A 26,886-nucleotide genomic window follows, 5' to 3' on the forward strand; every position below is an offset into this window, starting at 1 on the left:
GGGCCAGGGCTTCTGGAGTCTGTGGACACCCTGAGCACGCCGTTGGCATGCACGCAGGAGAGGGGGCCTGCCCAGGCAGCCTCCACATTGAATCCCATCCCAGGTGCCCACGTCAGCCTTGCCATTGGCACCGGTGGGCCTGGGGCTCAGCAGCTGGCCTCCCCAAAAGGGGTACAGAACTGGATATCACCACCTGTCCCGCAGGGTAGAGCAGAGGCTTGGGAGGGAGCAGGCTTGAGCCTACAAAAAGGACACGCTCCCAGGTAAATCAGAGGGCTGGGCCAAGGGGACCCCTGGAGGGGGCTCTGGGAGACCTATAGCCCCCAGAGGCTTCGGAAGTCCTCGCCACAGCTCAGTCCAGGCCTGTTGGGGTCATGGGTCATGGGTCATGGGTCAGGCCCTGGTGCACACTCATTTCTCTCCTCCCCTGCTCCCTTCTCCCGTTCCACATGGTCTTGACCAGGTCTCGGTGAATGTGGGGCAAGGCTTTGCCAGGGGCCAAAGTGAGCACTGCAGACACGCAAGAGAACACGGACAGCCCTGTGTGCTGGGACGCTGGGTGGCCCCAACCATCCGCAGAGGCCTGAGGCCTAGGGGGAAGGCAGGGAGCAGCTGAGCTCTCCCCCAGCCTCCCTGTCCGTCCTCCCAGGCCAGTCCTAGAGCATCAGCCTCCTGGAGCCGTGTGTGGCCTTGGCCTGCCCTGCCCCAGGAACCCCTGCTCTCCTGGCGCATGTGTGGGAGCAGGCCACCTTACTGCTCAGGTGTCTCAGTGGCCAGGAGGTGTCTGCTGCCCCTGGGCTGGCCTGCTGGGAAATACAGGCACCTGTGGTCAGTTTGCACAGGTGCCACGGGCAGCAGGGTGGGGCAGGCGCCTGACCTCAACCCTGGCATCCGGAGGTTCCCAAGATTCGAGCCGGCAGTGCTTGCGGACCCCAGGCTGGGCCTTGTCCCCTCTGGTGTCAGAGGGCCCACTTTTGAGGGCCAGGGCCAGAACCAGCGAGCCAGAGGGACTGGCTTTGCCCACAAGGCCACATGTCTCAATAATGGCTTTTGACCTGTGAGCCTTGGACTTTCCTGCTTTGGGGAAAGGAGGAGGGTGGGGCACAGAGGCCACAGGCCAGGGGCCCCAGGACATCTGAGTGGGCTGTGGGCTCGGGTCTCAGGCCACCCCAAGCTTCCAGTCTTCAGGGCGTTAGCCTTGGAATCCTTTCTGGCCTTTGCTGGTTGGGCGGGAGCAGCACAGGGCCAGACCCCAACCCAGGCCTCTGCCGAGCGCCCCGCCTGGCTGGCCTCCCTTCCTCTCAGGCCAGGCCACGGGCCATGTCACAGCAGTGCTGTCCCAAAGAGCAGTGGCTCCCCTCCTGCCCAGTGGTTACCCCACCTGGAATAGGTACCAGGAACCAGCTAGTCTGCCTGGGGGGTGCGGGGGACCCAGAGTGGAGGACCAGTTGGAGGAGCACAGCGAGGACAGGTGGGGGGCGGGGGGGACATGGGAAGAGGCAGGAACTGCACAGTGACTGCATGGAGGTAGCCACTTCTGGCACGTTCTCCTCCGGAAAGATCCAGGCCAGAGCTTGGGTGGTTTTCAGAATCATGGAAACACTGAGGATTTGGGAGAAGAGGTGAGGTGGGGTTGAGGGTGGGGTGGGGCGGGAGAGAGGGACGGCAGGGTGTGTCCCGAGCCCCCTGCAGACCTGCTGGCCAGTGCCCCTCCCACAAGGGGCCTGGATCAGCTGTGGGCCTCCCATTCTGCCCCTCCCGTGGAGGCCTCCAGTCAAGGGTGGCCTTCCTCCCCAGCAGCACAGAGAACAAAGGCAGGACTTGACCTCAGCCCAGGGCTTCCTGTGAGCACAATGAGGCCAGGCGTGGCCCCTCGCGCACCAGCACTGCTCTCCAGACACTGGCCTGAGATAGCGAGGGACCTGCTCCCTAACCCTGTGGTTTTGCTTCCATGACCTTTAACCCCATGGTGCCCAGAGGCTGAATCCCAGGGACAGAGGCTGCAGGTGCCCCCACCAGGTTCAGGCCAAGGGGTCACACTGTAGGGTGTGGGGTAGGGGTACCCAAAAGGCTCCCAGGAAGGGCTCACGTCCTTGGTTTGGGGACAGGAGCTGTTTTTCCAAACCAGCTGCTGGTCAGTGCTTCCTGACAACCTTGGCAGTGGGCCCTGGTAGCACAGGACAGGGGGCCTCATCCTTCCCACCCAACAGAACATGACCCAGGCCCCGTTCTCTGGGCTTTGGGGGCTCCTGGGTCCCTGTCCAGACTTCCTTGCTGTTCTCACTGTTGCCTGGGAATGGGGCTCCTCTGGGCCTGCAGACCTCATCGTCCCACCCAGGTGGGGCCATCAGACCAGGGCCCACACGCAGATGAAGCCTGGTGAGAGGTGGGTGAGGGCCAGGAAGCCAGGAGGAGGTGCACACAGTGCAGCCCAGCCATCTGGGAGGGACCCATGACCTTGTCGTGGACGCTTTCCTTCCTGCTTTCCAGAAAATCACCCTTTAAACGTCATCCAAACCCTAAAGGAGAAAGAGATAGTTGTCAGAAGGGGGCCCTAGAGGTGAGACGACCCCTGTGTCATGGAGGGAGGCAGGGCTTGGGCGGAGGGCCTGACGGCCCCGATAGAGCTTCGAAGACAGGTTTCAGGGGAACCTCAACCTCAGTCTCTTTGTTGGTCGTGTCTCCTCCTTCACAAGGACTGCATGCTAACCGATTCATGTCTGCACCGGGATCTACGCTGGAACATTGGGTGTGCAACCTTGGGTGTGGGTGGGCGAATCAGCAGAGGCATTATTTAAATGAACCCATTTGAAACTGAGCAGAGTATGGAGAATCCTGGCCAGTCTATATTCTTTCGCCCAAAATTCTGCTTCCTGGAATCCAATCAAAGGAAGAAGTTGGAACTCCAACAAGTCTAGATAAAAACACTTGTGCGGCACCCGTCACGAATGAAACTCAGACATGACCCAATGGTGAAATCACTCACGCCAGCTTAATAAGCAGCAATGTTTCCTTTGAATATTTAGAGACAGGAAGAATTGTTGACAGGCAAAGGGACAGGTTACTAACTCTGGAATGTGTCTGCGGAGCAAAGGCCTCCTCAGGCGGTGGCTGAAGGCCTGGGCAGCACGGCTTGGAGGCCAAATGGAAGGCCAGAAGGGAGGGGAAGGTCCCCAGGCTCACATGACATTTCCTTTTTTTTTTTAAAGATTTTATTTATTGGGCGCCTGGGTGGCTCAGTTGGTTCGGCGACTGCCTTTGGCTCGGGTCATGGTCCCGGGGTCCTGGGATCGGGTCCCGCATTGGGCTCCCTGCTCGGGGGGAGTCTGCTTCTCCCTCTGACCCTCCCCCCTCTCATGCTCTCCCTCTCTCTCATTCTCTCTTAAATAAATAAATTAAATCTCTAAAAAAAAAGATTTTATTTATTCATTTGAGACAGAGAGTCATGACCTGAGCCAAAGGCAGATGCTTAACAATCTGAGCCACCCAGGCGCCCCACATGACATCATTTCAAGACTGTTTCCCCAGATGAAATGGAAGAATGGTTTTGCTGTAAAAATGTTGAGTTTTTATAAATTTGCTTTTGGAATTATTTGGCTACAAACGACTCACAGACCACCAAAACGCAGGACCACCGGGAAGTCATCAAGCATCTCAGGGTTTTGTGCAAAGAAGAAAAATCTACTCTCTGAACTTTGTTCAGATGGATGAAGTCCTCCTAAACACTTTAGGGATGATGAAGATGGCACCATAGTATGTTCTGAAGTGGGCATGTAAGTAAACACTAATTTCACTTTTGCTGCTTTCTTCCCGTATTTTTCACCTCCGGCCGGCCCTTGGCCAGCCCTGGGAGCTTGCTGCTCTGCTCGCCTACCCTGTGGAAGAGCCCAGGAGGGCCCGGCCTGTGGGCACCTTCCACTAACTGGTCTAAAGGAGAACATGTGCCAATTTTAAATCACTGTAAGGAAAAATAAGTACGAACTAAACGGCACTGTCGTCTTGAAGGAGAGGCCATTAGCCTTAACCGTGCTCCCGAGAACTACGTGGGCAGGTACACGGTTGGAGGCGGCAGGCGGTGCAAGTGCGGCCCTCCAGCGCCGCTCGCGGCCCCGGGACCCAGGTGTGCGGGACGCTCCTAGGCCGCTCGTTCCACCAGCCAATATGCGCCCTTCGTCTTTCTCTTCTAAAGTTGGCCTGGTTGGACCGGATTTGCTGTCCCTCGGAATCAAAACGTGCGTGGCGGCCCCCAGGGGAACGAGGCCAGCGCCTCCTCAGATTCGCGGGACCCACCCAGAACACCCCCCATCTGGGCCGCGGTGGGAGGCTCCAGCCAGGGCAATGGGCGGGGGGGTGTCGATGCGGCCCCCGGCTCCGGCCCCCATCTGGGCCGCGGTGGGAGGCTCCAGCCAGGGCAATGGGCGGGGGGGTGTCGATGCGGCCCCCGGCTCCGGCCCCCATGTGGGCCGCGGTGGGAGGCTCCAGCCAGGGCAATGGGCGGGGGGGTGTCGATGCGGCCCCCGGCTCCGGCCCCCATGTGGGCCGCGGTGGGACGGCTCCAGCCAGGGCAATGGGCGGGGGGGTGTCGATGCGGCCCCCGGCACCGGCCCCCATCTGGGCCGCGGTGGGACGGCTCCAGCCAGGGCAATGGGCGGGGGGGTGTCGATGCGGCCCCCGGCTCCGGCCCCCATGTGGGCCGCGGTGGGACGGCTCCAGCCAGGGCAATGGGCGGGGGGGTGTCGATGCGGCCCCCGGCTCCGGCCCCCATCTGGGCCGCGGTGGGACCGCCCGCGGGCACCGCCGACAAGCCGCAGGCCCGCTCCCATTTCCGGCAGCAGGGAAGCCCTGGCGCCCAGGACTCCGAGGAGCGGGGCCGCAGGACCGCCGTCGGCTCCCGGGTCGTCACTTCCGGCGCGTCGCTTCCGGGAGCACTTCCGCCCGAGGCTCGGCCCGCCCCCCGGCCCGGCGGTGGCGTAGAGCGGGGCGGAGGGACGATGGCCGCCCCACGGTGAGGCGCTGCTCGCCTGGCCTCCGCTCCGCAAGGGACGGAAGGGTCTTCTCGGGGCTTCCCGGCGCACGCGATACGACCTCTCCTACACCTCAGCCTCGCGCAGAGCGCTCGGGGAGTCGGAGCCCGACCCCCAGGCCGCGTGCCGGCGCGCCCCGGCCAGCAGCGGTCGGCCCGCTTGTTTCCCCGGAGGCCGCTCTCTCCCGCCCGCGGTCCGCAGCCCACCTTAAATGCCGCGCGCCCTTAAGGCCCCGACGTGGGGCGGGGTCGCCGGGTGTCGGGAAGGCGCCGCGCCCCCCACCCGCCCTGCTCTCCCCCTCGGCCCTCCCCAAAGTCGTGCGGCTCAGCTCCGAGTCCCGCTCTTGGGGAGGGCCCTGAGGCGACCCTTGCCGCCGGCGCAGAGCCAGCCCCTGGGTGGGCGCCCTGTCCGCGGCTGCGAGCGGCCCGCGAGTCAGCGATGCTCGCAGGCGGCGGCCCCGGGAGTCCCCCGCGCCCGCCGGATGCGCACGGAGACCCCGCGCTGGCTGTCGTCCCGCGGCCCTGCTGCGACCGGTGGGTGGAGGGGCCGCGGCGTGGGGGAAGGGGCCGCGGGCGAGCCCCGGGCCGGGCCCCCTGCAGAGCAGGGCCGCGGGCGCATAACCCCGAGGCGCGGGGAGGCCGCTTTGGCCCCCGGAAGGCTCCCGCAGCCCTCTAGCTTCCCGGCTCACACCGGGAGAGAAGCCTTGATGCCACCTGTCTGGGTCATGAGTCTAAGGGTGGGTGGCCAGTTTACCCGGAAAACGCTGAATAAAACAAACGGTAGAGGTTGCCTCCGGTGGTCGCCTATCCCGCTCCGGACCTAAGCCCGGCCGGCCTGTTCCCGGCCCCCTCCTACGAGAAGCCCCCTGGTCCACCCCCATGGCCTTTGCGCTCGCCGTGCTGCCCGCGTCCCCAGGCTGACCCCTCCTCTGAGAGGCCCCTCGCCTTTCGGCGGGTAGCCTTGGCCCGTGTTCTCCATCTCGCCGGGGACGCCCTCTTCCACGCGCCTGCTCCTCCCACTTTTAGCCCCCGCCTCTCTGGTCTGAAGGCGCGGCCCGCGTGGGGCGCGCCCGTGTCCGCCCTCCCTGGCTGCCGGGGCCCAGCGGGGGAGGTGGGGTCAGCCCTGGGGGCGCGGGCTGTGTTCTCGGTCCCCGGGGCTTCTCGCGTTGTAAGCCCCTGGACCCAGGCGCCCCCGAGGCGGGCACGACCCTGGAGCGGAACCAGGTAACCGACGCTGCATCCGCCCTGGGGCCTAAAGGCACGGTCGCTCGGGAATGTATTGCAATTGATGTCTTTCCTGCCTAGGATTTTGGAAAGCCGTCCATTGTGTAGCGGCTGAGCTCCTGCCGAGTGTTGGTTTTAGCACACTGTTTGCGAGTTGGGGCTCAGAGCTTCCTTCATTCCGGTCCTCAGGTGACTTCTACTGGGTTTGCTGGGCCTTGGCCAGCTAATTCCGTTGCAGTCACATCCTGCTTCAGCCTTTGACGCATTGCCCACCGCTGTCGTAAAAGGGGGGAGGGGGGCAAGCCTGTTTAGAGGTGGATTCTTTGTTCAGTGGTTTTTTTTTAAAGTTTGGGTTTTTTTTAATGGAGTGGGATGTACTTTACCAAAAGTATTTGAACTTGCGAGGAACATTTCAAAGCAGAATGAAAGCGTATTAAACAGAATGGAAAGGGTCATTAAAAGCCGGAATAGAAAGGATTTTAGATGAAAGAAATCCTCTTTCAATGTAAACAAATTAGAAACAGGAGAGAAACAAACCAAGATTTTAATGAACGTGGGACTCCGCCTCCCAGATTTGCGGGCAGCCCTAACCTGGCATAGATAGGCTCCTCGGGATCGTTTGTGCATTTTAAGTCAGAGCGCATCTTGCAAAGGTCTTATAACTCTGCTCTCACTTAATCTATGACAAATATTTTTTTGTCAAAACTTGTTGGGCTACATTGTGTCACCTTGGTGATGGGCCAGCCTTTATTACACACATACTCCCTATCGGATACTCGGACAGTGTCCAGTAGTTTCTCCGTCTTAAAAACAAAGCTGCTGGTCTGTGCTGATATGTACAGAGGTCCAGCAAGACCTTTGTTAAATTGTTTCTTTAGGATAGATTCCCAGAGGTGGAATTTTTAATTATACTGTGTAAAACTTGTAGACTTCCAGTACATCTCCTAAAATGCCCTGTTGACAATTTGAACCAATCTAGAGTTCCTTACCCAGTGTTTGAGAATATCTTGCATTGTTTGTTCTAGAACAGGGATTCTTAACCTCAGGCTGTGAGCCTTGGAATTTAGGACTCTGCAAAATTGGCTGGGGAAACATCGACATCTTTATTTTCATCAACCTCCTGCTGAGCTTTTCTTCATGGTGGCAGGAGCAGCACCCATGGCTTCGTCTCCATTTTGGAGCCCAGGGAACCTTTCTGGCTGGCCCTGAGCCCCTCACTGCAGAGTTGAGCAGAGTCCTGACCCCTGTTCAGGACATGTTACGTAGTGGGGCGCTCAAACCAAGTCCAGATGTCCCATGTTTGTTTCTTGAGGTGTTACCACATCTCAGTAGACCTGGTTTCCTTTTAGTCCTGCAGGTGCACATTCTGAGGACAGCTCTGGGCAGGAGAGAAGTCAAGAGCTGCTCCCTGACCTACTCCATGCTGGTCAGAAAGGGTTATGGTTTAGTTCTTGTTCTTTGTGCTATCTTGTTCTTTGTGCTATATAATCTGAGAGGGAGATAATTCAGACCTTTATCCCCAGTGACCTGGGGGTGCCAGTGCTCCACCTTGTTTCCAAACTACTGTTGGCTCTTAAAGCCAATTCTTGTCAGATTAAGGTTGCTGACTTTTAGTTTTTGCAGGACAAGAATTGCTTCCCTCTGAAAGCTCCTTGAATCACGTGGTCTATGAAAGAACAGGCCGTGGAGACACGTGAGCTGGAGTCCAGGAAGGCATCTGTGACCCCACCGGGACTTTGGTGAGTGGGACCTTCTGAGCTCAGGACCAAGTGACCAGCGGCTTTCGTGTGTCATGCCCAGCACAGCCGCTCAGGGTCTTCACTGCATCCTGGCTGGAGCGGGATCTGTTCAGATTTAAACTCCAGGCTCACGACAGATGATAAACATGATTTTATCTCATCCATGTTGAGAAGACCTTCGTGTCACTCACCTCCTTTTGTGTATTGCTGTATGTTCCCCGTTTTTACTGCTCGATGTTGCATCATGTGAACATTCCTGCCTGATGTGTTGGTTCTCCCACGGACAGACAGCTGGGTTTCTGCTGTGGACATTCTTACGTGTGTCTTCTGGTGCACACGGGCAAGACTTTCTCTAGGGGAAGGTCTCTAGGATGCAGTGGTTCGTGGGATCATGGGGAAGGCGGCCAAATGGTGATTTTTCTAATTCTACCCTCCCTTTGACATCAGTCCGTTGACTTTTTAGTGTAAGCAAGAGCTTTCTTCTCTTCCCCATTTATCACTGTGGATGTTTGGGTACTTATTTTGTTCATTGAGTTCTGATCCTGTGCTATCCTTACTCACTTTCTCACTCTGCCCCTAGATATCTCCAGAGGGTGTTCCCTCGTGTGCTTCTGTGTCCTTTGACCTGTCCTGTCAGTGTTTGAGCACTTCCCTTTCTTTTGGCCCAACTAATGCCCCGGCCCTGAAATCAGCCATTTCTCCGAGGAGGCTGGTTCATTTCAGTGGAGAATGAGATTTAGAAACAAAGACCAGGACAGGGTGCTCACTGCGGATGGGCCCTCAGTGGCCAGATTATGAAGCAGATACAGAGATGAGTGTACTGTGGGCAGGTGTGATGTGTGTGCCTCCATCTGTCCACACCTACGAGTGCTGATGCCTGATTCCTCCGCTCATCGCAACAGCGCAGTCCACTCCACCCTCCTTCTCTGCATCTGCGCTGTCTCCAGAGGCACACTGCGGTCTCACCCCCAGTGGCCACAGAATAGTCACTGCTCAATCTTGACACATGAGTCAGTAAAAAAGCCCACCATTTAGAGTTCAGTGTTGAGGTTCTATTTGTTTTTAATCTGAGCACATATATTTTGCAAACTGTGTTCAGAAGGTATGTGGATGGGTTGTCTCCTCTCTTCAGCGTGACTACGTTATTTATTTGATTTGTGGTTTGGTTCACCTCTTTCCATTTGTATCGCACTTTAGAGATTATATTGATTTGGTTATTTTTGTTTTATAGGCATGTGGAACATTAATATAATTCCAGAAGTCGTAAGTGTCTGAACAGGTGCATTTGAGAACTGTTGTTGCTCTGTGGTCCCTCCTCCCCCAGCACCAAACAGTCTCCTGGATTGCTTGATCTTGGGCTTACCGGCCAGCATCTCTTGTTGCTCAGTGTGATTTTATTTATTTGTTTGTTTATTTATTTATTTATTTATTTTTAGTCGCCCAGAGTGGGGCTCAAACCCATGACCCCAGGACCAAGAGCTTCATGTTCCCCATCTAAGCCAGCCCCGTGCTCCTGCTTTATCTCTTTAAATCACGATTCTTTCCTGTTTTTCTCTGCTGGAACTTTCCTTATTTTCTCCATACCTGGATTACTGATTTCACATCTCTTTGCTGCATTCCAGATAATTTCCTCAGATGTTTTTTTCGAATGCAGTAACTTTTATCAGCCCTGTCATTTCTGTGTAACCCATCGATTGAGTTGTTTTGTGTTTCAAATTTTCCAAACTTTTCATTTTGAGGAACTTGTAGACCGACAGAAGAAACAACTATACCTGTATGCCCTTCCCCCGGCTCCCTCCGCTGATGTCTTCCGTGGCGTGCTCCGCCGGTCTGGGTCCGACCCCACACTGCCTTCAGTGGCCGTGCCCCCGTGGTCTTCGCCAGTCCTTGACTTTGATGACCTGCGTACTTTTGGGTTTGTCTGACATGTTCTTTCGACTAGATTTGCAGTCACGTGTCCATGGCATGAAATCCACAGCAGTGCCATGGTTTTAGCACATGGGATCAGGGCAAACAGGACGTCTCTCTGTCTGTAGTGTTTTCAACTTTGGTCGCTGGGTTGGGGTGATGGCCGCCAGTGTCTCCGGGTAAAGTCACGCCTCCTCTTTGTGATGAGTTGGCACCTGTAGGCAAGCGGTTTGGATGCAATCACATCCTTGTTTCAGCTCAGCAATCAGGTGACTCATCTCTGGACATTTATCCCTGATGGTGTCTTGGGCTTGTTCACCTGCATGACTGTCCTATCAACCTGCCACACTTGGGCTCTGTCCCTCCCTGGAGCTGCCCGGCAGCTGCTCCTTCCCCACCGGCCACCCCTCTCCTCGGATGATCTTTGATCTTTGACCCACATCCATTGATCTTCAGCTGCAAAAATCTTCTGGCCTGAATTATGCAAGATTTTCTCCAGAGCCATTGCTTCTGGCACCAGTGGCTGTGGGTGTGGCTGGGAGCCGGACCCAGATAGCTAGTCCAGGTTCATGGCCCACCCGCCTCAAGCACCCCCGGCTGCTTTTTGCGGGGTCCTGCCCTGAGTTAGAGCTTCCTGGGAGCCTCTGGTGAGATTTTGCTTCTGCTGTCCAGCTCTTGATTTCCAAGGGTCCTTGTCTGGTGGCATCTCCTTGTGGCCGGGTGCTTCAGCTCTCTGGTACCCCCCTTCCTGGGACCTGCTGCCTCCTGCTGTGCACTTCTTCCAGCCCCTTCCTCTAATTTCTCGTCTTACTTTTCTCCCATCTTAATTCTCTGTCCAAGCCTCTCCTTGGGGCCCTTATTTCCATACTCAAGCTCTGACCTTTGCCTGTTGAATTCTCCAGAGAAGAGCCATCTGGTCTCCCGCCTGGGGGGGTGCAGCTGCCTGGCTGCTCTGTGATCCTCAGTCCCCGCATTCCCTGCAGGCCGAGGCCTATTTCAGTCCCTCACCCTGGGCCCCTGGAACCCGGGAGGAGTCTGAGTGCGGTCACTCTCCTGGCCAAGCCCCTTGACATTCTTTTTTTTTAAGATTTTATTTATTTTTTGACAGAGAGAGACACAGCGAGAGAGGGAACACAAGCAGGGGGAGTGGGAGAGGGAGAAGCAGGCTTCCCGCGGAGCAGGGACCCCGATGCACGGCTCGATCCCAGCACCCTGGGATCATGACCTGAGCCGAAGGCAGACACTTAACGACTGAGCCACCCAGGCGCCCTGCCCCTTGACATTCTTGCTTTCTTGCTTCTCTCCCCGACCTCCGTGGGTTTCTGTCTCACCAGACAAAAGCAAGTAAGCAGCCGGGCATCCCGGTGTGATTAGTGAGTCTTGATGTGAAGGACAGAGGCAGAGCCGGTGTCTGGTATGCCTTGGACTGCTCCAGACCTGATTTTCATATCTGGACTTGGTGTGGGAACCATGCGCACGTGGAAGGCTCCGGCCCCTCAGTCACCCTGCTGGACATGAGGCCCTGGGCCCGGTTGTCACATTGATTCATCACCGAGCTGGGTGGGCTGTCTGTGGAGATGTTGATGGTCACAAAAAGAGTGTGCTAGCAGGTGAGCGTGTCTTGGTGGCCTGAGCATCTGCCCTGGGATTCTGGGCCCTGTTGGGGGCATGGGCGATGGGAGCACTGGTGTGTTGCCTGCTGGTCGGCGTGACTGGGCCTCTGGGTCCCCAGCACCTGCTGCACCCCGGAAGCCTGGTGGCTGCCTCCGTGTGGGTGGAAGGAGGAAAAGTGCAGCCCCCCCGCGCAGAAAGAGAAAGCTCCTGGTCACCCAGGGGCAGATGGTGAGGGAAGCAACCCCCAGTTACCAGGAGAGGCCCGGGATATGAATGTATTCATATTCATATATTTCATTCCACAAATGAAAAATAGAGTGATTGTAATTTAAAACCCAGTGGACAGATGAAAAACCCAGCGTCTCTGGCAGATCAGTGCTCCTGCGAAGAACTGCTGGGAAAGTGGGGTAAAGTATCAACTGTCAGGTGCATGTGTGCAGATAACAGCACCGAGACCCACTGGGCGGGCCAGGGCCACGGCCTCTCCTCGGGGACTTCGGCAGGTGCCAGATCGGGCGGGAAGGTGCAGAGCCCCTGGGACGGCTTCAGGGGGGACAGCAGCCTAGATGGGGGCCTCCTGGGTCTCTGTGCAGACAGTGGGCACATGGGGAAGGACAGCTGTTGGAGCCTTTGGTTTTCAGTATGCTGGGGAGAGGAGACGGGGTCGGGGCTCCTGTCCTAGCACGCAGGCGCCCTGCCCCGTCCTTGCACACAGGCGCCCCGTCCTTGCACACAGACGCCCTGTCCTAGCACGCAGGCGCCCTGCCCCGTCCTTGCACACAGGCGCCCTGTCCCGTCCTTGCACGCAGGCGCCCTGCCCCGTCCTTGCACGCAGGCGCCCTGCCCCGTCCTTGCACGCAGGCGCCCTGCCCCGTCCTTGCACACAGGCACCCCGTCCTTGCACACAGACGCCCTGTCCTAGCACGCAGGCGCCCTGCCCCGTCCTTGCACGCAGGCGCCCCGTCCTTGCACACAGGTGCCCTGCCCCGTCCTTGCACGCAGGCGCCCCGTCCTAGCACACAGGCGCCCTGCCTCGTCCTTGCACGCAGGCGCCCCGTCCTAGCACGCAGGTGCCCTGTCCTTGCACGCAGACGCCCTGTCCTTGCACGCAGTTGTGAAGATAAGGCCAGAATTCCATGTTTGCATTTTCACACTTACCTCAACTTGGTGGTTAAAACTTCTAAGGACATGAAAATGTTCACAATCAATAATGCAGTTTTTTTTTTCTTAACATTTCAGCCTGCACTCGCTAGGGAGAGGCAAGTCGTGGATGGCGCTCTCTGCTCCCTGCAGGCCTTCACCTGGGAGTTGGCCTGACCCATGCTGCCTGCAGTCTTGAGGGGACAAGCATGTCGGCTTCAACAAAACCCCTGGCACTGGCGGAGCTGGCCCCCTGCCCCGAGGACAAGCCCAAGGGGAAGCCACTCCTTACCTGGGGCTCTCTCTTTGGCCCCCGCAGCGAGAAGGTGGTTTTCACCAGGAGTGAGGGAAGCCCCGAGGAGAACGTGCTCACCATAACCATTACAGAGACCACCGTCATCGAGTCTGACCTGGGCGTGTGGAGCTCCCGGGCTCTGCTCTACCTCACACTGTGGTTCTTCTTCAGCTTCTGTACCCTGTTCCTCAACAAGTACATCCTGTCCTTGCTGGAAGGGGAGCCCAGCATGCTAGGTAACACGGGCCCCCGGCCTTCTGGGGGTGAGGGCCACTCCCCTCACATCTGCAGATCAATGCTGGGTCCCTGTGAGAGGCACACGGAAGTGCCCACAGCCCCGGGGAAGGAGGGCACCGAGGGTACTGGCTGTGAGCCGTGTCTGGGATGCAGAACAGCACGTCCCGTCTGCCTGCGCAGTAGGAACGGAGGCAAGTCTCTCCTCTCCCTCCTTCAGGTGCTGTACAGATGCTGTCAACTACGTTCATTGGATGTGTAAAAATACTGGTTCCTTGCTGTTTATATCAGCACAAAACCCGGCTTTCTTATCCACCCAATTTCCTCATGATCATGCTGTTTGTGGGTCTAATGAGGTAAGGGATCTGACGTTTGGGTTGAGTGTTGCGTAAAAGGTCTTGGCCATCACTAGGAGTGGGAGGCCAGCTGACTGACCCTATAATTATGGGATCACAGGTGTGTTTTCAGTGCAAACTTTATGTAATCCCCAGGGCTGTCTAGATTTTAGGACAACAAATGTATTGGTCTTGTGGATCTGAATGCAGTCAGAGTCCTTCTGGAACTGCCATGAATCTAAGAATGGTTTGAGAGGGGTACCCCTCCTCTGCCTGGGCTCGCCACTCTGCGCACAAAGCGGCACCTGGCGGTTGCGGTCGCGGGGCCCCTCCCTGCAGGGCCAGACCTAGGTCTTCATGGGGGAGGCCAGCAGGGCGGGGAGCAGGAGGAGGAGAGCAGCTAGTAGTGGACTTCTCCATCCCAGCGACACTTTTGGCTTATTTTTAGGTTTGCAACAGTGGTTTTGGGTCTGGTCAGCCTGAAAAATGTGGCGGTTTCGTTTGCTGAGACAGTGAAGAGCTCTGCTCCCATTTTCACTGTGATCATGTCCCGGATGATCCTGGGGGAGTACACAGGTGAGGGGTCCTCTGGCCCCGGCGCCCCTTCCCTGCCCACCCGTGCCCCCTCCGCCCCCGGGCTGAGGATTCTCCCAGCAGTGGTGTGTGCTGGGGCTCACCTCTCGGAGGTGGACGTTTTCACTTCCGTCCTAGAACATTCTCTGAGCAGCCGCAGTGCCTCACGCACTCACTTCAGCAAGTGTTCACCTCCGCTGAGCGCAGGGCTGTTCGGACATGTGCAGGCCTCGTGGTTGGTGGGGGACACAGGAGCAGGGGAAAGAAGTAAAAAGCAAGTAAAGGAGAAGTCACTGGTCCCGGAAGGTGAGACTGCCTTCTGTGTCACGCGAGGGGCTGCCTGGTGATGGTTGTGTGCTGGCGCGCCCAGCGGTCTGCCCAGGTCGGCCACCTCCTGCGTCCTTCCCGAGCTCGTCTGACAGCCTCCTGCTCTTCAGTGCTTCTCAGCTGCACGTCTCTGTTCTCCATAAGGCCCAGAAAGCTGATTTATTTACAAATCGCCAACCTTCAATGACAGCAGACTGTTTCCAACTCCACGTCACACACGTTCCTGTTTTTCCCACCAGCCTTTTCAAACGGAGCCCATCCAACATTGTTCCGTGAAAATGACCAGAGTGCGGAATAATGCATATACTGCGTAATCTCTCATCTAAGAGCAGTACCGATAGGTGTTTAGATACAGATATGCATTTGCTTCAACTAAGAAAATGACAGGATCTCGAGGCGAGTGGTAGGGAGGAGAGCGCCGATTCGCAGCTGGACCCCTCCCAGATGTGCCTCCGGAACCACACTCGTGTTTGAGGTGGTGCTAAGACGATCCAATCAGAGTGTAAACAGCAATCCCTAGAAATCACAAGCAGCAGGAAACAAACGAAGCTGATTGCATATCAAGTGGGTGGGGGCGCTCAGCCACACTAAGTTTATTTCAGTGACTTGAAAACAGCATGGTTTGGCTTCCAGCGGTGGTGGCTAAGCTTGTGGCAGACCAGCTCTCTTGTTGAGAACAGTGAGAACATCTTGATAAAGCTTAGCAAAAAGGATCTGTCGAGGAGAATGACCGAGGGGCCAGGATTCTAGAGCTGAGGGTCACCCGCTGCAGGGACCCTGGTGTGTGGCTCCCTCCCCACAGAGGCGTCTGCTGATTCTCGAGCAGTGGCTGGGATTTGGGGCAGAGCAGCCTTGTGGGGCTGCAGGGCTGAGGGCAAGTGGGGCCTGCCAGGGGGACACCCCAGCAAAGCCCTGGGCTCTCCCCCGGGACCCCGAGCATGCCCACGCCCGTGGGTGCCTCCCAACAGCAAAAGCAAGTCCTTCCTAAGGGTGAGACGGCTCTTGTGGCCTTGCGTTCTCCGGGTTTTCACACGTACAGTCTGTCATGCAGCAGACATTTCTAGGAGGACCGGAGGCCAAGACCACATGCTAGAAAACTAAGGGTGCTGGCCCGCGGAGGCCCAACATGCCAGGTTCCCTTCCTCCAGCTCTCAGCCTGGCAACTGTGTGGGCCTGGGGGCTGCTCCTCGGTGTGATGGGGGCTCCCTAGTGACTGGAGTCTGGCCAGCACGGTCCTGTGCCGGGAGGTGGCCATCGTCTGCAACGGTCAGCATGGACCTCTCCCACGGAAGACTTCTTCCCTCATACTTTGAATTTCAAAGTAAACTAAATAGGATCTGAAATTGAAGCAACATGAGGCCCAGTGTCCTGTTTCCAAAGTGAATTGCTTTTCTCTTCTGCTCAACTTAAACCCTGTGTCAAGTTTGTTCCTTGGATTTCAGAATGAAGCAAAGAGAAGTGACCTCCACATCGTTGGCAGATTGTGGCCGGAGACTCGTTGAGCCAGGGCGTCAAACTGCCCCCACCTCTGGCTCCCCCTTTTGGACAGACTGGTCCAGAGACCATTCGCTCACCCTCCTCATTCTCAAGCGAGAGTTTGTGCTATTGCAGTGCCTGGCAGGGCGGGACTTGGGGCTCAGGGCCCCAACCTCGTGCATCCTGCCCGCAGGCCCAGCAGATGCACCTCATGGAGAAAAGCCTTGTAAGGCCCCTGGCCTGGGAGAGGGTGGTGGGCTTGGTGCAGACGTGGATGTGTTGTATTTCCCTCCAGTGTAAAGAACTGGTAGCTGCTCATTTTTAAGCGAAAGTGGAAGTTAGCAGCTTTCGTGAGGGGTATGAAAACGGCCTTGGCGCCCAGAAGAGATTTTGCAGCGGGCAGACTGCCTGCGACATCTCTTCTGTATCTTTTGCCCTTTCCAGGGTTGCTGGTCAACCTCTCCCTCATCCCCGTCATGGGAGGCCTGGCACTGTGCACGGCCACAGAGATAAGCTTCAACGTCCTGGGGTTTTCGGCTGCGTTGTCCACCAACATCATGGACTGGTGAGTCAGGAAGAGCGTGGGGACACATGGTGTGATCAGGATGATGGACATTTAGGTCCAGAGTAGCTTAGAATTACATCCCATAATTCAAAGCCGGACACATCTGATGCTGCCTTTTGCGAAATACCAAACACCTTGTATCTCAATAAGGTAACCTTTTCTCAAAAAACAAGCCAGAGTTTGGCAACACGTGGTCTTGGTATGAAGAACACTCATCGTAGGGACGTGGTTAGCTAACATGCGGGAGTGCCCTTGTGGGTTCATGCGTCTACATTCAGCTAAGCAAAGGGGAAGAGGCCGTCCTGCAGCTGGAACAAAGGGGCAGTTTCTGGTCTGTGCCCAGGGCCGGCACCAGGGAGGGGGCAGCCTGAGTCAGGTGCTGGTGGGAAAGCACCACAGGGGTGGTTCCTTGTCCCGCAGCAGGAAGGGGACGGATGTGTTGCGGGCTGCTCTAGGATTCGTGCAGCCGCCCTGTGTCGGGGCTGTGGTGTTGAGTCCACACTAGGCCCCCGCTAGCCCTGCTCTTTGAGAAGTACTGATTGCCTCTGGAAAAGAGAGGAGACAGCCACACAGGAGTTTATCATTGCCTTTACTGTTAAAGTCGGACAGGCTCAACCTGAAGTTTTCGACACTAGGGCCAAGTAAACATTTAAAAGTCACCTGTAATTTCATTTCTGACGTTTAGATGTATTTCTTTCTGGCTTTTTCCCTCTGTGTTTGTAGCTCCTAGAAATCTAATACGGCCTCATCATGCATTTGGTCTGGTTCTGGCTCTGCTCCCTCTGTGGTCCCGTGAGTGTCACGTGCCGGCACCAGGGGCTCTCAGAAGCCTGGGCCTTGTGACCGCCTCCTTGTGTGGCTCGCAGATGCCTGCGAATTAATGACTCTTTGTCTAGATGTGCAGGGAGCGTCTCCATTGCAGTTTCTGACGTTGTTGGGGTAAATTCCCACCGGAGACACAGAGCCTGAGAGTGTCTGGTTTCTAGTTCTATAGTGAGAGCTTTGGTCTTAACCTTGCCCCCAACTAAGTTTTTGCATCAGAACAAAATGAAACAACCACTGCTTCCGGAGCCCAGAGGGCAGAGTCCCTAGTGGAAGTGGCAAGCCCTTTGGTTCCTGGGGAAGCTGGACGCTGTTTCATTTTCTTGTTGGCCACATGTGTGTTTCCCTTGTGGTTTTTCTGTTTGTTTGGGGGTTTTGTCCATTATTTTTCCACTGGAGTCTTTGTGAGCTTAGACTGTGTTGTTCACCCGCTCCCACACGTTCAGCCCGCAGGTGCCCAGCCTGTGGCAGTTACTGGCTTATGGGAACTCTTGGTTCAGGGCAGGGTTTTGTGCAGCACTTTGAGCAGGGACATTGGGATCCTGTGACCCCTAAGAGCTACGTAACCTCAGGCACATCGCTCAATCTCTGAGTACCTCAGTTTACCCTTCTGTAAAAGGGGCCAGTCATGGGGCCCCCCTCACAGCAGAGCGATGCCCAGGAATCCCCCGGCATGGGCCCGCCGTGCGGTGGCCATCCCTGAGGTCTGCCATCGTTGTCACCGCTTTGGAAGGATGCAGACGCTCGGTTCCTTTGAGGTCCATGCTGACCCCTTGTATCAACAGCTAACCTCTTCTTTTCTTTATTCTAGTTTGCAAAATGTTTTTTCAAAAAAGCTGCTCAGCGGGGACAAATACAGGTTCTCGTAAGTATCATTGGCCTGTGAAACTCCCAATTTTGTAGGCCCGAAAGGACTTCTTTCCCATTTGAAGGTTCAGAATCCCCTGTAGACCTGACACTTTTCCCACTTTGGCTTACGTGGCTTTTAGAAGTACTTTGTGGAGGGGGTCCCTCGCCAGCCCAGTCGGAAGAGCAGGCGACCCTTGATCTCAGGGTGTGGGTTCGAGCCCCATGTTGGGTGTAGAGATTACTTAAAAAAAATAAATAAACTTTAAAAAATAAGTAAATAAATAAAAGTACTTTGTGGAAACTTGGAAGAAAAGCCCCACCTGTTTCCAGCTGCCTCACTGAAGCAGCTGAAGGGCTGGCTGGTTCATGGCTGCGGGTTGGCCGGCACTCCGACCCTCCCCATCGTGCCGCACAAAACAGACTGTGGTGTGCCAGGCGCTTGGGAGCACGCTTGCTATGAGCTGTCTGCTTGAAAGCTGGCCTCTGCCGTGCAGAGGGAGCGTCAGGAGTCTCTGTTGCCTCCGCAGAGCTGCAGAGCTGCAGTTCTACACCAGTGCCGCAGCCGTGACCATGCTGGTCCCCGCCTGGATCTTCTTCATGGTGAGTTTCAGGATGCCGCTGGGCTCCTGTGCTGACGTTTCTCTGTGGTGACGGGCGAGTGGGACGATTTAACTTTCCAGGCCATGGGGTGGCTCCTTGCTGTGTCACTCACAAGGTCAGCAACGTGCACTTGAGGAGAAGGGAGAGAAGGCTGGAAACCAAACCTTGGACAGACCTCTGTGCCCGTCGAGGCCAGTGTGTAGCTGCGGAGTTCCCTGAAGTTTGTGTGTGAGGGTCTGGAGGCTTGCTTATTTTATTACTATTTTAAAGTAACATGTGCCCACTTAGAGCCAGCAACAGGGCAGGAGTATGTAGACCAGAGACAAGGTCTGGCCCCTGGTCCCCTGACCCACTCCTCCAAAGCCCCTTTCCAGACCTGTCTGCTAGACTCGTACTCGGATACACGTGTACGTAGTACGATTCCACTAGTCTCATGAAAGCACGTGACCGTGTCCGTGCAGACATTTTTTTTTTTAAACACAAATGGAACTGGGCTGCTCTGTCCTATGCTTGTGTTCTGGGGTGTGACTGCGCCCTGACCTGTCATGGCCCCTTTGACAGACACCTGACTGCCTGGCACATTTCACACGGAACAGGGAGTTTCACGTGTCGTGTCTTTAGCAGACGAGTGTTTCTCTAGGATACATTCTTGGAATTGAAACGGTTGATTGAAAGAATGTGCATATCTAAAAATATTTTTATTGTGATAAAATGTACATAAACATAAAATTGACCATTCTACCCATTTTAAAGTGTACGTCAGATGTGTTCATGTTGTGGCGCAGCCACCGTCACCGTCCGCGTGCAGACTTTCATTATCTCGGACTGAAACTCTGTCCCCATTAAACAGGAACTCTCCATTTCCCCCATAGGGGAGCGAGACTTTACCTCTCCCTGCTAGGGTCTCCGGCTGGGTGATTAACAGGGGACGAGCCCACAGACTGATTTAACATAAGCTTTATGTGACACAGGAGCCTCATGAGGAAACCAAAGGAGGGGCGCAATCTGCATGCGCAGCACGTGCCAGGCTGAGCAGGGAGAGGTGACTGTAGGAGAGTGGGCTGTGCGTGGGGTGGAGGCGAGTGAGTCCGCCTGACTCTCGGTCTCTGGTGATGAGCATGTTTCGTTCCTCCTGCTGTGTGGGCGACCTCCATGTGGGGCCTTTGTCTCCTGCTTCTCAGGGAGGAAAAGGGAGGTCTGGGCCCTTCTTGCTCTTGCTCTTCTTTAAGGGTCTTCCGCCCAAAATAATCCTGATGCCAAAGCGGCATATTTGAGTTCTGAGCTACTTCACCGCTCCCTTAGCCCTGGCACCTACACTGTGCTTTCTGTCCATGTGGATCTGTCGACTCTAGGTCTCTCATGTAAGTGGAATCCTAGGGGATTTGTCCTTTGGGGGTTGGCTTATGTCACTGAGCACGGTGTCCTCAAGGTCCCTCCTGCTCTAGCAGGTGTTGGCACTTGTCCTTTCTAAGGCTGAGTCATAGTCCCTGTGTTGTTGGAGCACGTTTGTCCGTCCATCCACCAATGGACACCTGGGTTGCTTCCACATTTTGGCTCTGGCAGACAGTCCTGCTGTGAACCTGGGCATGCACATAACAATTCAAGACACTGCTCCTGGTTCTTTGGGGAGTGTACCCAGAAGTGGGGTTGCTGTTCTTGCAGTAATTTTCTCTTGAACTTGTTGAGGGCCCACCAGACTTTCTGCAGCGGCTGCACCATTTTACTTTCCCGCCAACAGTGCTCGAGGGCCCCACATCCTTGCCTGCACCTGACCTTCCCGTTTTCTGTGTTTGATGGTCACCATCCTAATGGTTGTCAAGCAGTCTCCCGTTGGACTGTTGGTTTGTATTTCTCGGATGGTCAGTGATGCTGAGCACCTTCTCATGGGCTTATTGGCCATGTGTATATGCACGTTCAGAATGTTGATGGGTGCCAAGTGATTGTCCCCAGAAGGCTGTTTTCAGAGCACTGCTCAACATCAGTCTGTAGACCCAGATGACTGGGTACCTGTGACCCCACACTTCTCTGAGGGTGAGTTGCGGAAGGAAGCTGGGCAGCAGCAGAGCGTCGTTCCTGTTCTGACCCACAGGACTTGCCGGTGATCGGCAGAAGTGGGAAGAGCTTCAGTTATAGCCAGGATGTCGTGTTGCTGCTGCTGATGGATGGCGTTCTGTTCCACCTGCAGAGTGTCACGGCCTATGCCCTCATGGGCAAAATTTCCCCTGTGACGTTCAGGTAAGCACAATAGCTTCCTGAGAGACAAAGTGTGCGTCCAGGTCATTTGCAGAGGAGTGGACTTTAAGCCCAGGTATTGTTATGAACGGTCTTTGTGTTTGTCATATGTGAAGTGAGGGCCATGGCCACATGGTGTGACTGCTGGGCTGTGCTGTTCGGTGCCGTGTGAAATATGGTGAAGCACAGGATGTCCATCTCTAGGGAAACCCCACCTACACATTAGCATGGAAACTGGAGCAGTTCGAGTGTTTTTCTGTCTGGGACAGCATGCCAGGGGCACTGCCTGTGATGCTGGAATGTTCTGGGCTGTCCAGTGGGGGGGTCGTGGGCACCTGACATGTGGTGAGTGCAGTTAGGAACAGAATTATTTTATGGTTTTATTTATTTACTTATTTATTTGAGAGAGAGAGTGTGTGAGCACAAGCAGGGGGAGCGGGAGAGGGAGAAGCAGACTCTCCACTGAGCAGGGAGCCCGATGTAGGGCTCGATCCCAGGACCCTGGGACCATGACCCGAGCCGAAGGCAGACGCTTAACGACTGAGCCACCCAGGTGCCCCCAAGGAACTGAATTCTTAATTTTATCTAATTTTAAGCGATTTTAATTCAAATAGCCACACGTAGCCATAGTTCCTGTATCAGAGGCACCGCTATGGAAACAGAGGCCTCTCTGCCTTCTCTTCCTTCTGTAACTGGAAGAGTTTAATGGAAGCACCATTTCAAGACTGGAGAGTTTTCAGTAACAAGCAGAAAAGCATGAGCTTCTGTCGCCAGCAGCCTAGAAATCCACATCCGCAGCTTTGGCCACATCGTGTCATGTAAGTCAGTGGCCTGTTTTTTCAACCTCTGAGCTGGTGGCAGAGCAGGGGAACGGCCCTCAGCTGCAAAGTCCCCGCTGCACTTGCTAGAACTGCAGCGCCCTGAGGCCTCGCCGAGCCACGCCAGCCTCTGTCTCCCCCGCGCCCCTCTGGGCGGCTAGCGCCCCTCCCTGCCCACGCCGTGGGGCCCAGGTCGGCGCGACAGCCATGTGCAGCACCAGTCATGTGCCCTGACCTGTGACCTGTGCGGTCCTCACACTTGGTCTGCAGGAAGGTCAGCAACTGTCATGATCTTCAGATTTGAAGCCGTGGTGGTCACTGTCTCTATCACACATTCTGATATCCATTTGGGGCCAGGAGTTATTTCCAAATATCCCTGAAACTTTTTTAATGATTGTTAGTGATGGTTCAGAAAAGGGCAAAAAGCAGAAAACCAATTCTTTTTACAGAAAATAGTGTTTTTTGTGTGTTTTATTCCTAAGAGCGATACTTAATCCATTATAGGAAGTTTGGAAAAGACAGAAAAGTACAAAAAGTAAAGCATGTGTAGTCCATGATCCCCAGACACAAGCACTGTGAAGGTTTCAGTGATTTTGTATGAAGTTCCTTTTTACAGGGTCCTACCCAGCCTTGCTCTCACAGTGCTGTTTTCACTGGTCCAACGGTCTCCCCGGGGCCTCCCTGGGTGGCTCCCACTCGTCTCTGCCCATGTCGGTCAGCCCTGGAGTAAGGGTGCTACAACCATTTGCACAATTCTCCTGCTCTTTAACAGCGAGCTGAGCTATGTAGGGGCAAATGTCATAATGTCTGTGATTTACTTAAAAATATTTCGGTCCCAGAAAAGGATGAAGCCGATAAAGCAAAATGTTAATTTAGTCTAGACAATGGGAATATGGCTCTTCATTATAACCTGTCCCTGCTTCTCTGTTTGACACCTTTGCTAATAAAGGAGGAGGGAGCCGGTGAGGGAGCGCCCCGGGCCAGGCGGGCGGGCGGGCCGAACCCGGGCCGTAACCCCTGTCATTGCAGTGTCGCCAGCACCGTGAAGCATGCCTTGTCCATTTGGCTCAGTATTATAGTGTTCGGCAACAGAGTCACCAGCCTGTCGGCCGTCGGCACCATCCTAGTGACGGCCGGTGTCCTGCTCTACAACAAAGCCAAGCAGCATCAGCGGGAGGCCATGCAGAGCCTGGCTGTGACCGCCAGCCGGACACCAGAGGATGACATGGAGCCACTGACCCCCAAGGACCCCAGACCACACCACTGAGCTCTGGAAGCCTCGGCAGGTGCCCAGGGCCCCGAGGTGCTGCCCACAGCGGCTGTCCTCGCTGACGCGAACACCCAGCCTCCTTGGGTCCGTGGGGTGACGTGCCGCCTTCCCTCCTCCTTTCTTGGGTTTTCAGTGAAAACCACCAGGAACGGGTGTCAGCTTCCCCAGGTGGAGACCAGAGCCCGCTGCTGCTGAGCCTGTAATGTGAAAACCCCCTCCTGCTGGCCCTGTGCTGAGCGCAGGGGAGGACATCAGGACGCACACTGGCCTCCACACGCCCCTCACCAGCGCGCAGGGCCGGCTGCACCCGGGGGTGACAGCCACAGGCGCCCACTCAGCGTCCCGGGCCTGCACACTGCCCTTCAGCCGTCAGGGGTACTGCCATACTGAGACAGAAGGCTGAGGCACCCACTGCCTGGGCCGGAGGCCACCGCAGCCAAGTGACCACAGAGCTAGGAGAGAGTGGAAAGGGCACAGAAATAAGGGTTCCTGCTGCTGAGGGCAGGCTGTGGGGCCCTCACCTTCCTGCCCTTCCACCCACGGCATCCTCCACACCCCAGAGCTGCCAGCAGCTGGTACAACTTAGGGAAAGGCCACTGGTGAAAGGGAAGGTGCCCCACCCCTTTCAGGGTCTCTGCTGCACTAGCCCCCCCCCCCATCCTGAGGGTCCCAACCCTCACCCGTGGCTGGCCTTCAGTCAGGGACCCCCGAGGTGGTGATTGCTGGTCACTGGTGGAGGACAGACAGACATCTGTGGTGTTTAACTCAGGACAGGGATATACTGACATTCCCTTTTGTTTTTGGGTCCCCTGTTTGTAACACTGGCTGTTCTGAAGGGTTCCCTAGAGGTGCTCCTGCCATCACCCTGCTGGTCAGGGGCCAGCCACACCATACCTTGTCTCGTGGGCAAGGATGCTAAGGGTTTCCCTCATGAATGAGTGGGCAGGGGGGCGCTGGGAAGAACATTTGGTGTGTTCACAGTTTTTTGTCACATTGCATTTACAATGACAGTGGAGTTTTTAAAGAAGGAAACAGGTGGCTTCTGGAAGGCGTCCTGTATAACAGGTAACCCACACTGAACTCACAGCCTGGCTCGGCCTGGCTCTCACCTCCCAGCGCAGACTGACTACCATGCTGGGCGTCTGAGCCCTTTGCTGGGTTCAGGCTCCTGGCCTCTTCACTCTGCTCCTCATCTCAAATCCTGGTGGAATTTCCGATCGGGGCTGCCAACCAGGCTCTAAGACCTCTCCATGGCGCCAAGACCTCTCCATGGCGCCAAGCTCACGTGCTGGGGCATGTCACCTGCAGCTGACGCGGAGGGCATCGGTGGTGACACAGCCATCTGAGGCCTGCCTGCCACGGCTGAGTGAAGTAGCCGACAGGAGGGCCTCGGGCGCTAACGGCCCCCGCGTCTGAGTTCCCCTCCCTGTTCAGGTCCTTGGCTCCCGTCATCTCTTCACTGGTTTTCCACTTGGCTTCTCAGCTGGAAAATATAAAAATAGGCCCTCCTAGAGATCAAATCTCTCGGAAACAAAGAGCAATAATTACATCTCATTAACTTCTTCCTACTTGAAAAAGTTTGCCATGATGATGGGTTACAACAAGGCCTTTAAAACTACAACCTTTTATCAATGCCCACATTTTCCACCAAAAACAAAACAAAACAAAAAACTACAACCTTTTTGTGAAGCTGACTTCATAAAGCTGACTTCAAAATTTTATGAAGCTGTGCCCAGAGGACAAGCAGGTGTGCGTTCTACTGCATGTCAAGCTCAGCTCCGCTGTGATGTTTATCATGAGACTTTCCCCATTCCTGTCCCCTTTCCTCTCTGCTTCCTCCACAAACAACAGCGAAGGGGACTCGTTGGAGGTGGCTGGGGCGGCAGGATGTACATGCATCTGTGAGGACCAGCGTGAAAGCACGGCCTCCACAGCACCCTGCTCCCCCCTCGAGAATGTGGCTGCCATGACCAGCTACTGACAGGCCGTGAGCAGAGAAGAGGACGCAGCTGTAGTCATCTTGTTGCAAGACAGTTTCATGTTGCCTCTCTCACGGATGTGGTCATCCGAGCATAGCCAGATGGGCAGCGCCTGCTTCTGAGCCCCATGAGGGACCAACCACCCTGCACGTCACCTGTGCCCTGTCTCCACTGAAGTGGCTTTCTGCCAGTTTTGATTTTCCAAATTCTTGGATCAGAAACAAAATGAAGATTTTCCTAAATTATTAGCAAATGAGATAATTTCCAACAAAGCTGCTTTTGAGACATTTCCTCAAACACAAGCTGTGGCCAGCACTGCGCTGGCCCGGGGCTTACGTTTCTTCTTCCAGTGTCTAGTCTCCACCCTAAAGCATGTGCAGGACAGCCCTGCCAGGAGACAAAACCCATGGCCTGTCTTGGCCATTTGTTGAATGAATGTACAGACATGTTTTTTATTAACTCTGTGTAGCAGTGTTTTTACTAGTATGTTCTTACTGAACCATAGCAGACATGTTTGCATTAACGTCGACACTGGTGTCACCGCTTCCTTGGGTCAGTTCTTCCATGTCCATGATCGTCGTCTGTGCCTTTGCAAAGAAAAAAAAACACTTCAAACAGGTGTCAAGTCAGGTCACCTGCTTACCTACATTGATACTTAGAGATGTACGTATGTCTGGCTTTCAAGGAAACTTCCACTGAAGGGCATAAAAAGCTTTTTTTTTTTTTTTTTATTCCAGTAGTCATAATTTCCTCTATATCAGCATTAAAAAAATCTGCCTTGGAAAGCTTAGAGTATCTTGCACAATCCAAAATTTGTCTTTAATTTGAGAAAAATACACATGGTGAATCAGAAACAGTCACACGCTGCACAAAGAACATTAGCCAAGTACAGTCGTGCACATAACCCACGCTGGAAATGCTTTTCCCAGAACCAGTGGGTTCTGCCTGTGAATGGTCACTTGGACGGGCCGGTAGGGATGACACACGCACCACATGGCTTTTTACATCTGTCTGGTGATATGCTTTCCCAAGGCCTGGAAGTATTTTCACTGTTTCCCTGGGTTGGAAAAATAAAAGAGTGTTACTGCAAATAGAAATCTTCTTTTCTTTTGCCTTTGACCAACGTTGTACTAAGGGCTTCATTCTTTCACAAAATCCATACATGCTCTGGTTGGGGCCTCTTCATTCCTTAGTTTATAAATAAGAATGCCCCCAGCTCCCCTGGTGAATCTGCCTGTTTCCCTCTCTCCTGGCTGAGGAGCCAAGAGCAGAGGTGAGGTTGTGCTGACCTCCCTGCGACTCCGGTTGAAAACCTTCAACTTTGCCATCTCTGAAGGATTTCTTCCAGTTTTCCTGAGGGTTCTCATTCTGGGTTTGATGGGCACTGCACCCATGCCGATTCGAAACAGTTGAAAACTATTCTAATTGGTAACAATTTTATTTTTTTAAAGATTTTGAGAGACAGCGAGAGAGGGAACACAAGCAGGGGGAGTGGGAGAGGGAGAAGCGGGCTTCCTGCAGAGCAGGGAGCCCGATGTGGGGCTCCATCCCAGGACCCCGGGATCATGACCTGAGCCGGAGGCAGACGCTTAGCCGACTGAGCTACCCAGGCACCCCTAAAGATTTTATTTTTAAGTAATCTCTACACCGAGTGTGGGGCTCCAACTCACACAATAAGATCAAGAGTCACATGCTCCACCAACTGAGCCAGCCAGGCGCTCCCAAATTTTTCCGTTTTTTTTTTAAGATTTTATTTATTTATTTGAGAGAGAGAATGAGAGACAGAGAGCACGAGAGGGAAGAGGGTCAGACGGAGAAGCAGACTCCCCGCCGAGCAGGGAGCCCGATGCGGGACCCGATCCC

The 26,886-nt window shown here is 55.1% G+C and overlaps 1 protein-coding gene across 8 annotated transcripts; it reads left to right on the forward strand.

Annotated features, from left to right (window-relative positions):
- The first annotated feature begins 4,942 nt into the window (after positions 1-4,942).
- SLC35E2B (solute carrier family 35 member E2B) lies at positions 4,943-26,129 on the forward strand. 8 transcript variants are annotated; one of them, XM_028108247.2, is made up of 10 exons: positions 4,943-5,005; positions 7,862-7,986; positions 12,748-13,179; positions 13,398-13,533; positions 13,961-14,088; positions 16,333-16,453; positions 18,087-18,140; positions 18,652-18,724; positions 20,814-20,959; positions 22,804-26,129. In XM_028108247.2, the coding sequence occupies exons 3-10, from the start codon at positions 12,858-12,860 to the stop codon at positions 23,039-23,041; spliced, it is 1,218 nt and encodes a 405-aa protein (XP_027964048.1). In that variant the 5' UTR covers positions 4,943-5,005; positions 7,862-7,986; positions 12,748-12,857; the 3' UTR covers positions 23,042-26,129. The 8 variants fall into 8 exon arrangements, 7 of the variants coding, with proteins under 7 accessions (XP_027964048.1, XP_027964046.1, XP_087878780.1 ...); XM_028108245.2 differs by having other exon boundaries at positions 4,954-5,005; positions 7,871-7,986; XM_088022654.1 differs by lacking the exon at positions 4,943-5,005 and adding an exon at positions 5,203-5,557.
- Positions 26,130-26,886: the final 757 nt, after the last annotated feature.

Source organism: Eumetopias jubatus, unplaced genomic scaffold (assembly GCF_037043125.1).
Source record: "Eumetopias jubatus isolate StellerSeaLion01/CBP00866 unplaced genomic scaffold, mEumJub1_p1.0 scaffold_4, whole genome shotgun sequence".
NCBI classification, from domain to species: domain Eukaryota; kingdom Metazoa; phylum Chordata; class Mammalia; order Carnivora; family Otariidae; genus Eumetopias; species Eumetopias jubatus.

Excerpts from the sequence above, each read along its gene's own strand:
- SLC35E2B (XM_028108247.2), top strand. The coding sequence starts at position 12,858 with ATGTCGGCTTCAACAAAACCCCTGGCACTGGCGGAGCTGGCCCCCTGC. Across the intron at positions 13,180-13,397 it reads AGGGGAGCCCAGCATGCTAG|GTGCTGTACAGATGCTGTCA; the intron begins GTAACACGGGCC and ends TCCCTCCTTCAG. Across the intron at positions 18,725-20,813 it reads CCGCCTGGATCTTCTTCATG|GACTTGCCGGTGATCGGCAG; the intron begins GTGAGTTTCAGG and ends TCTGACCCACAG.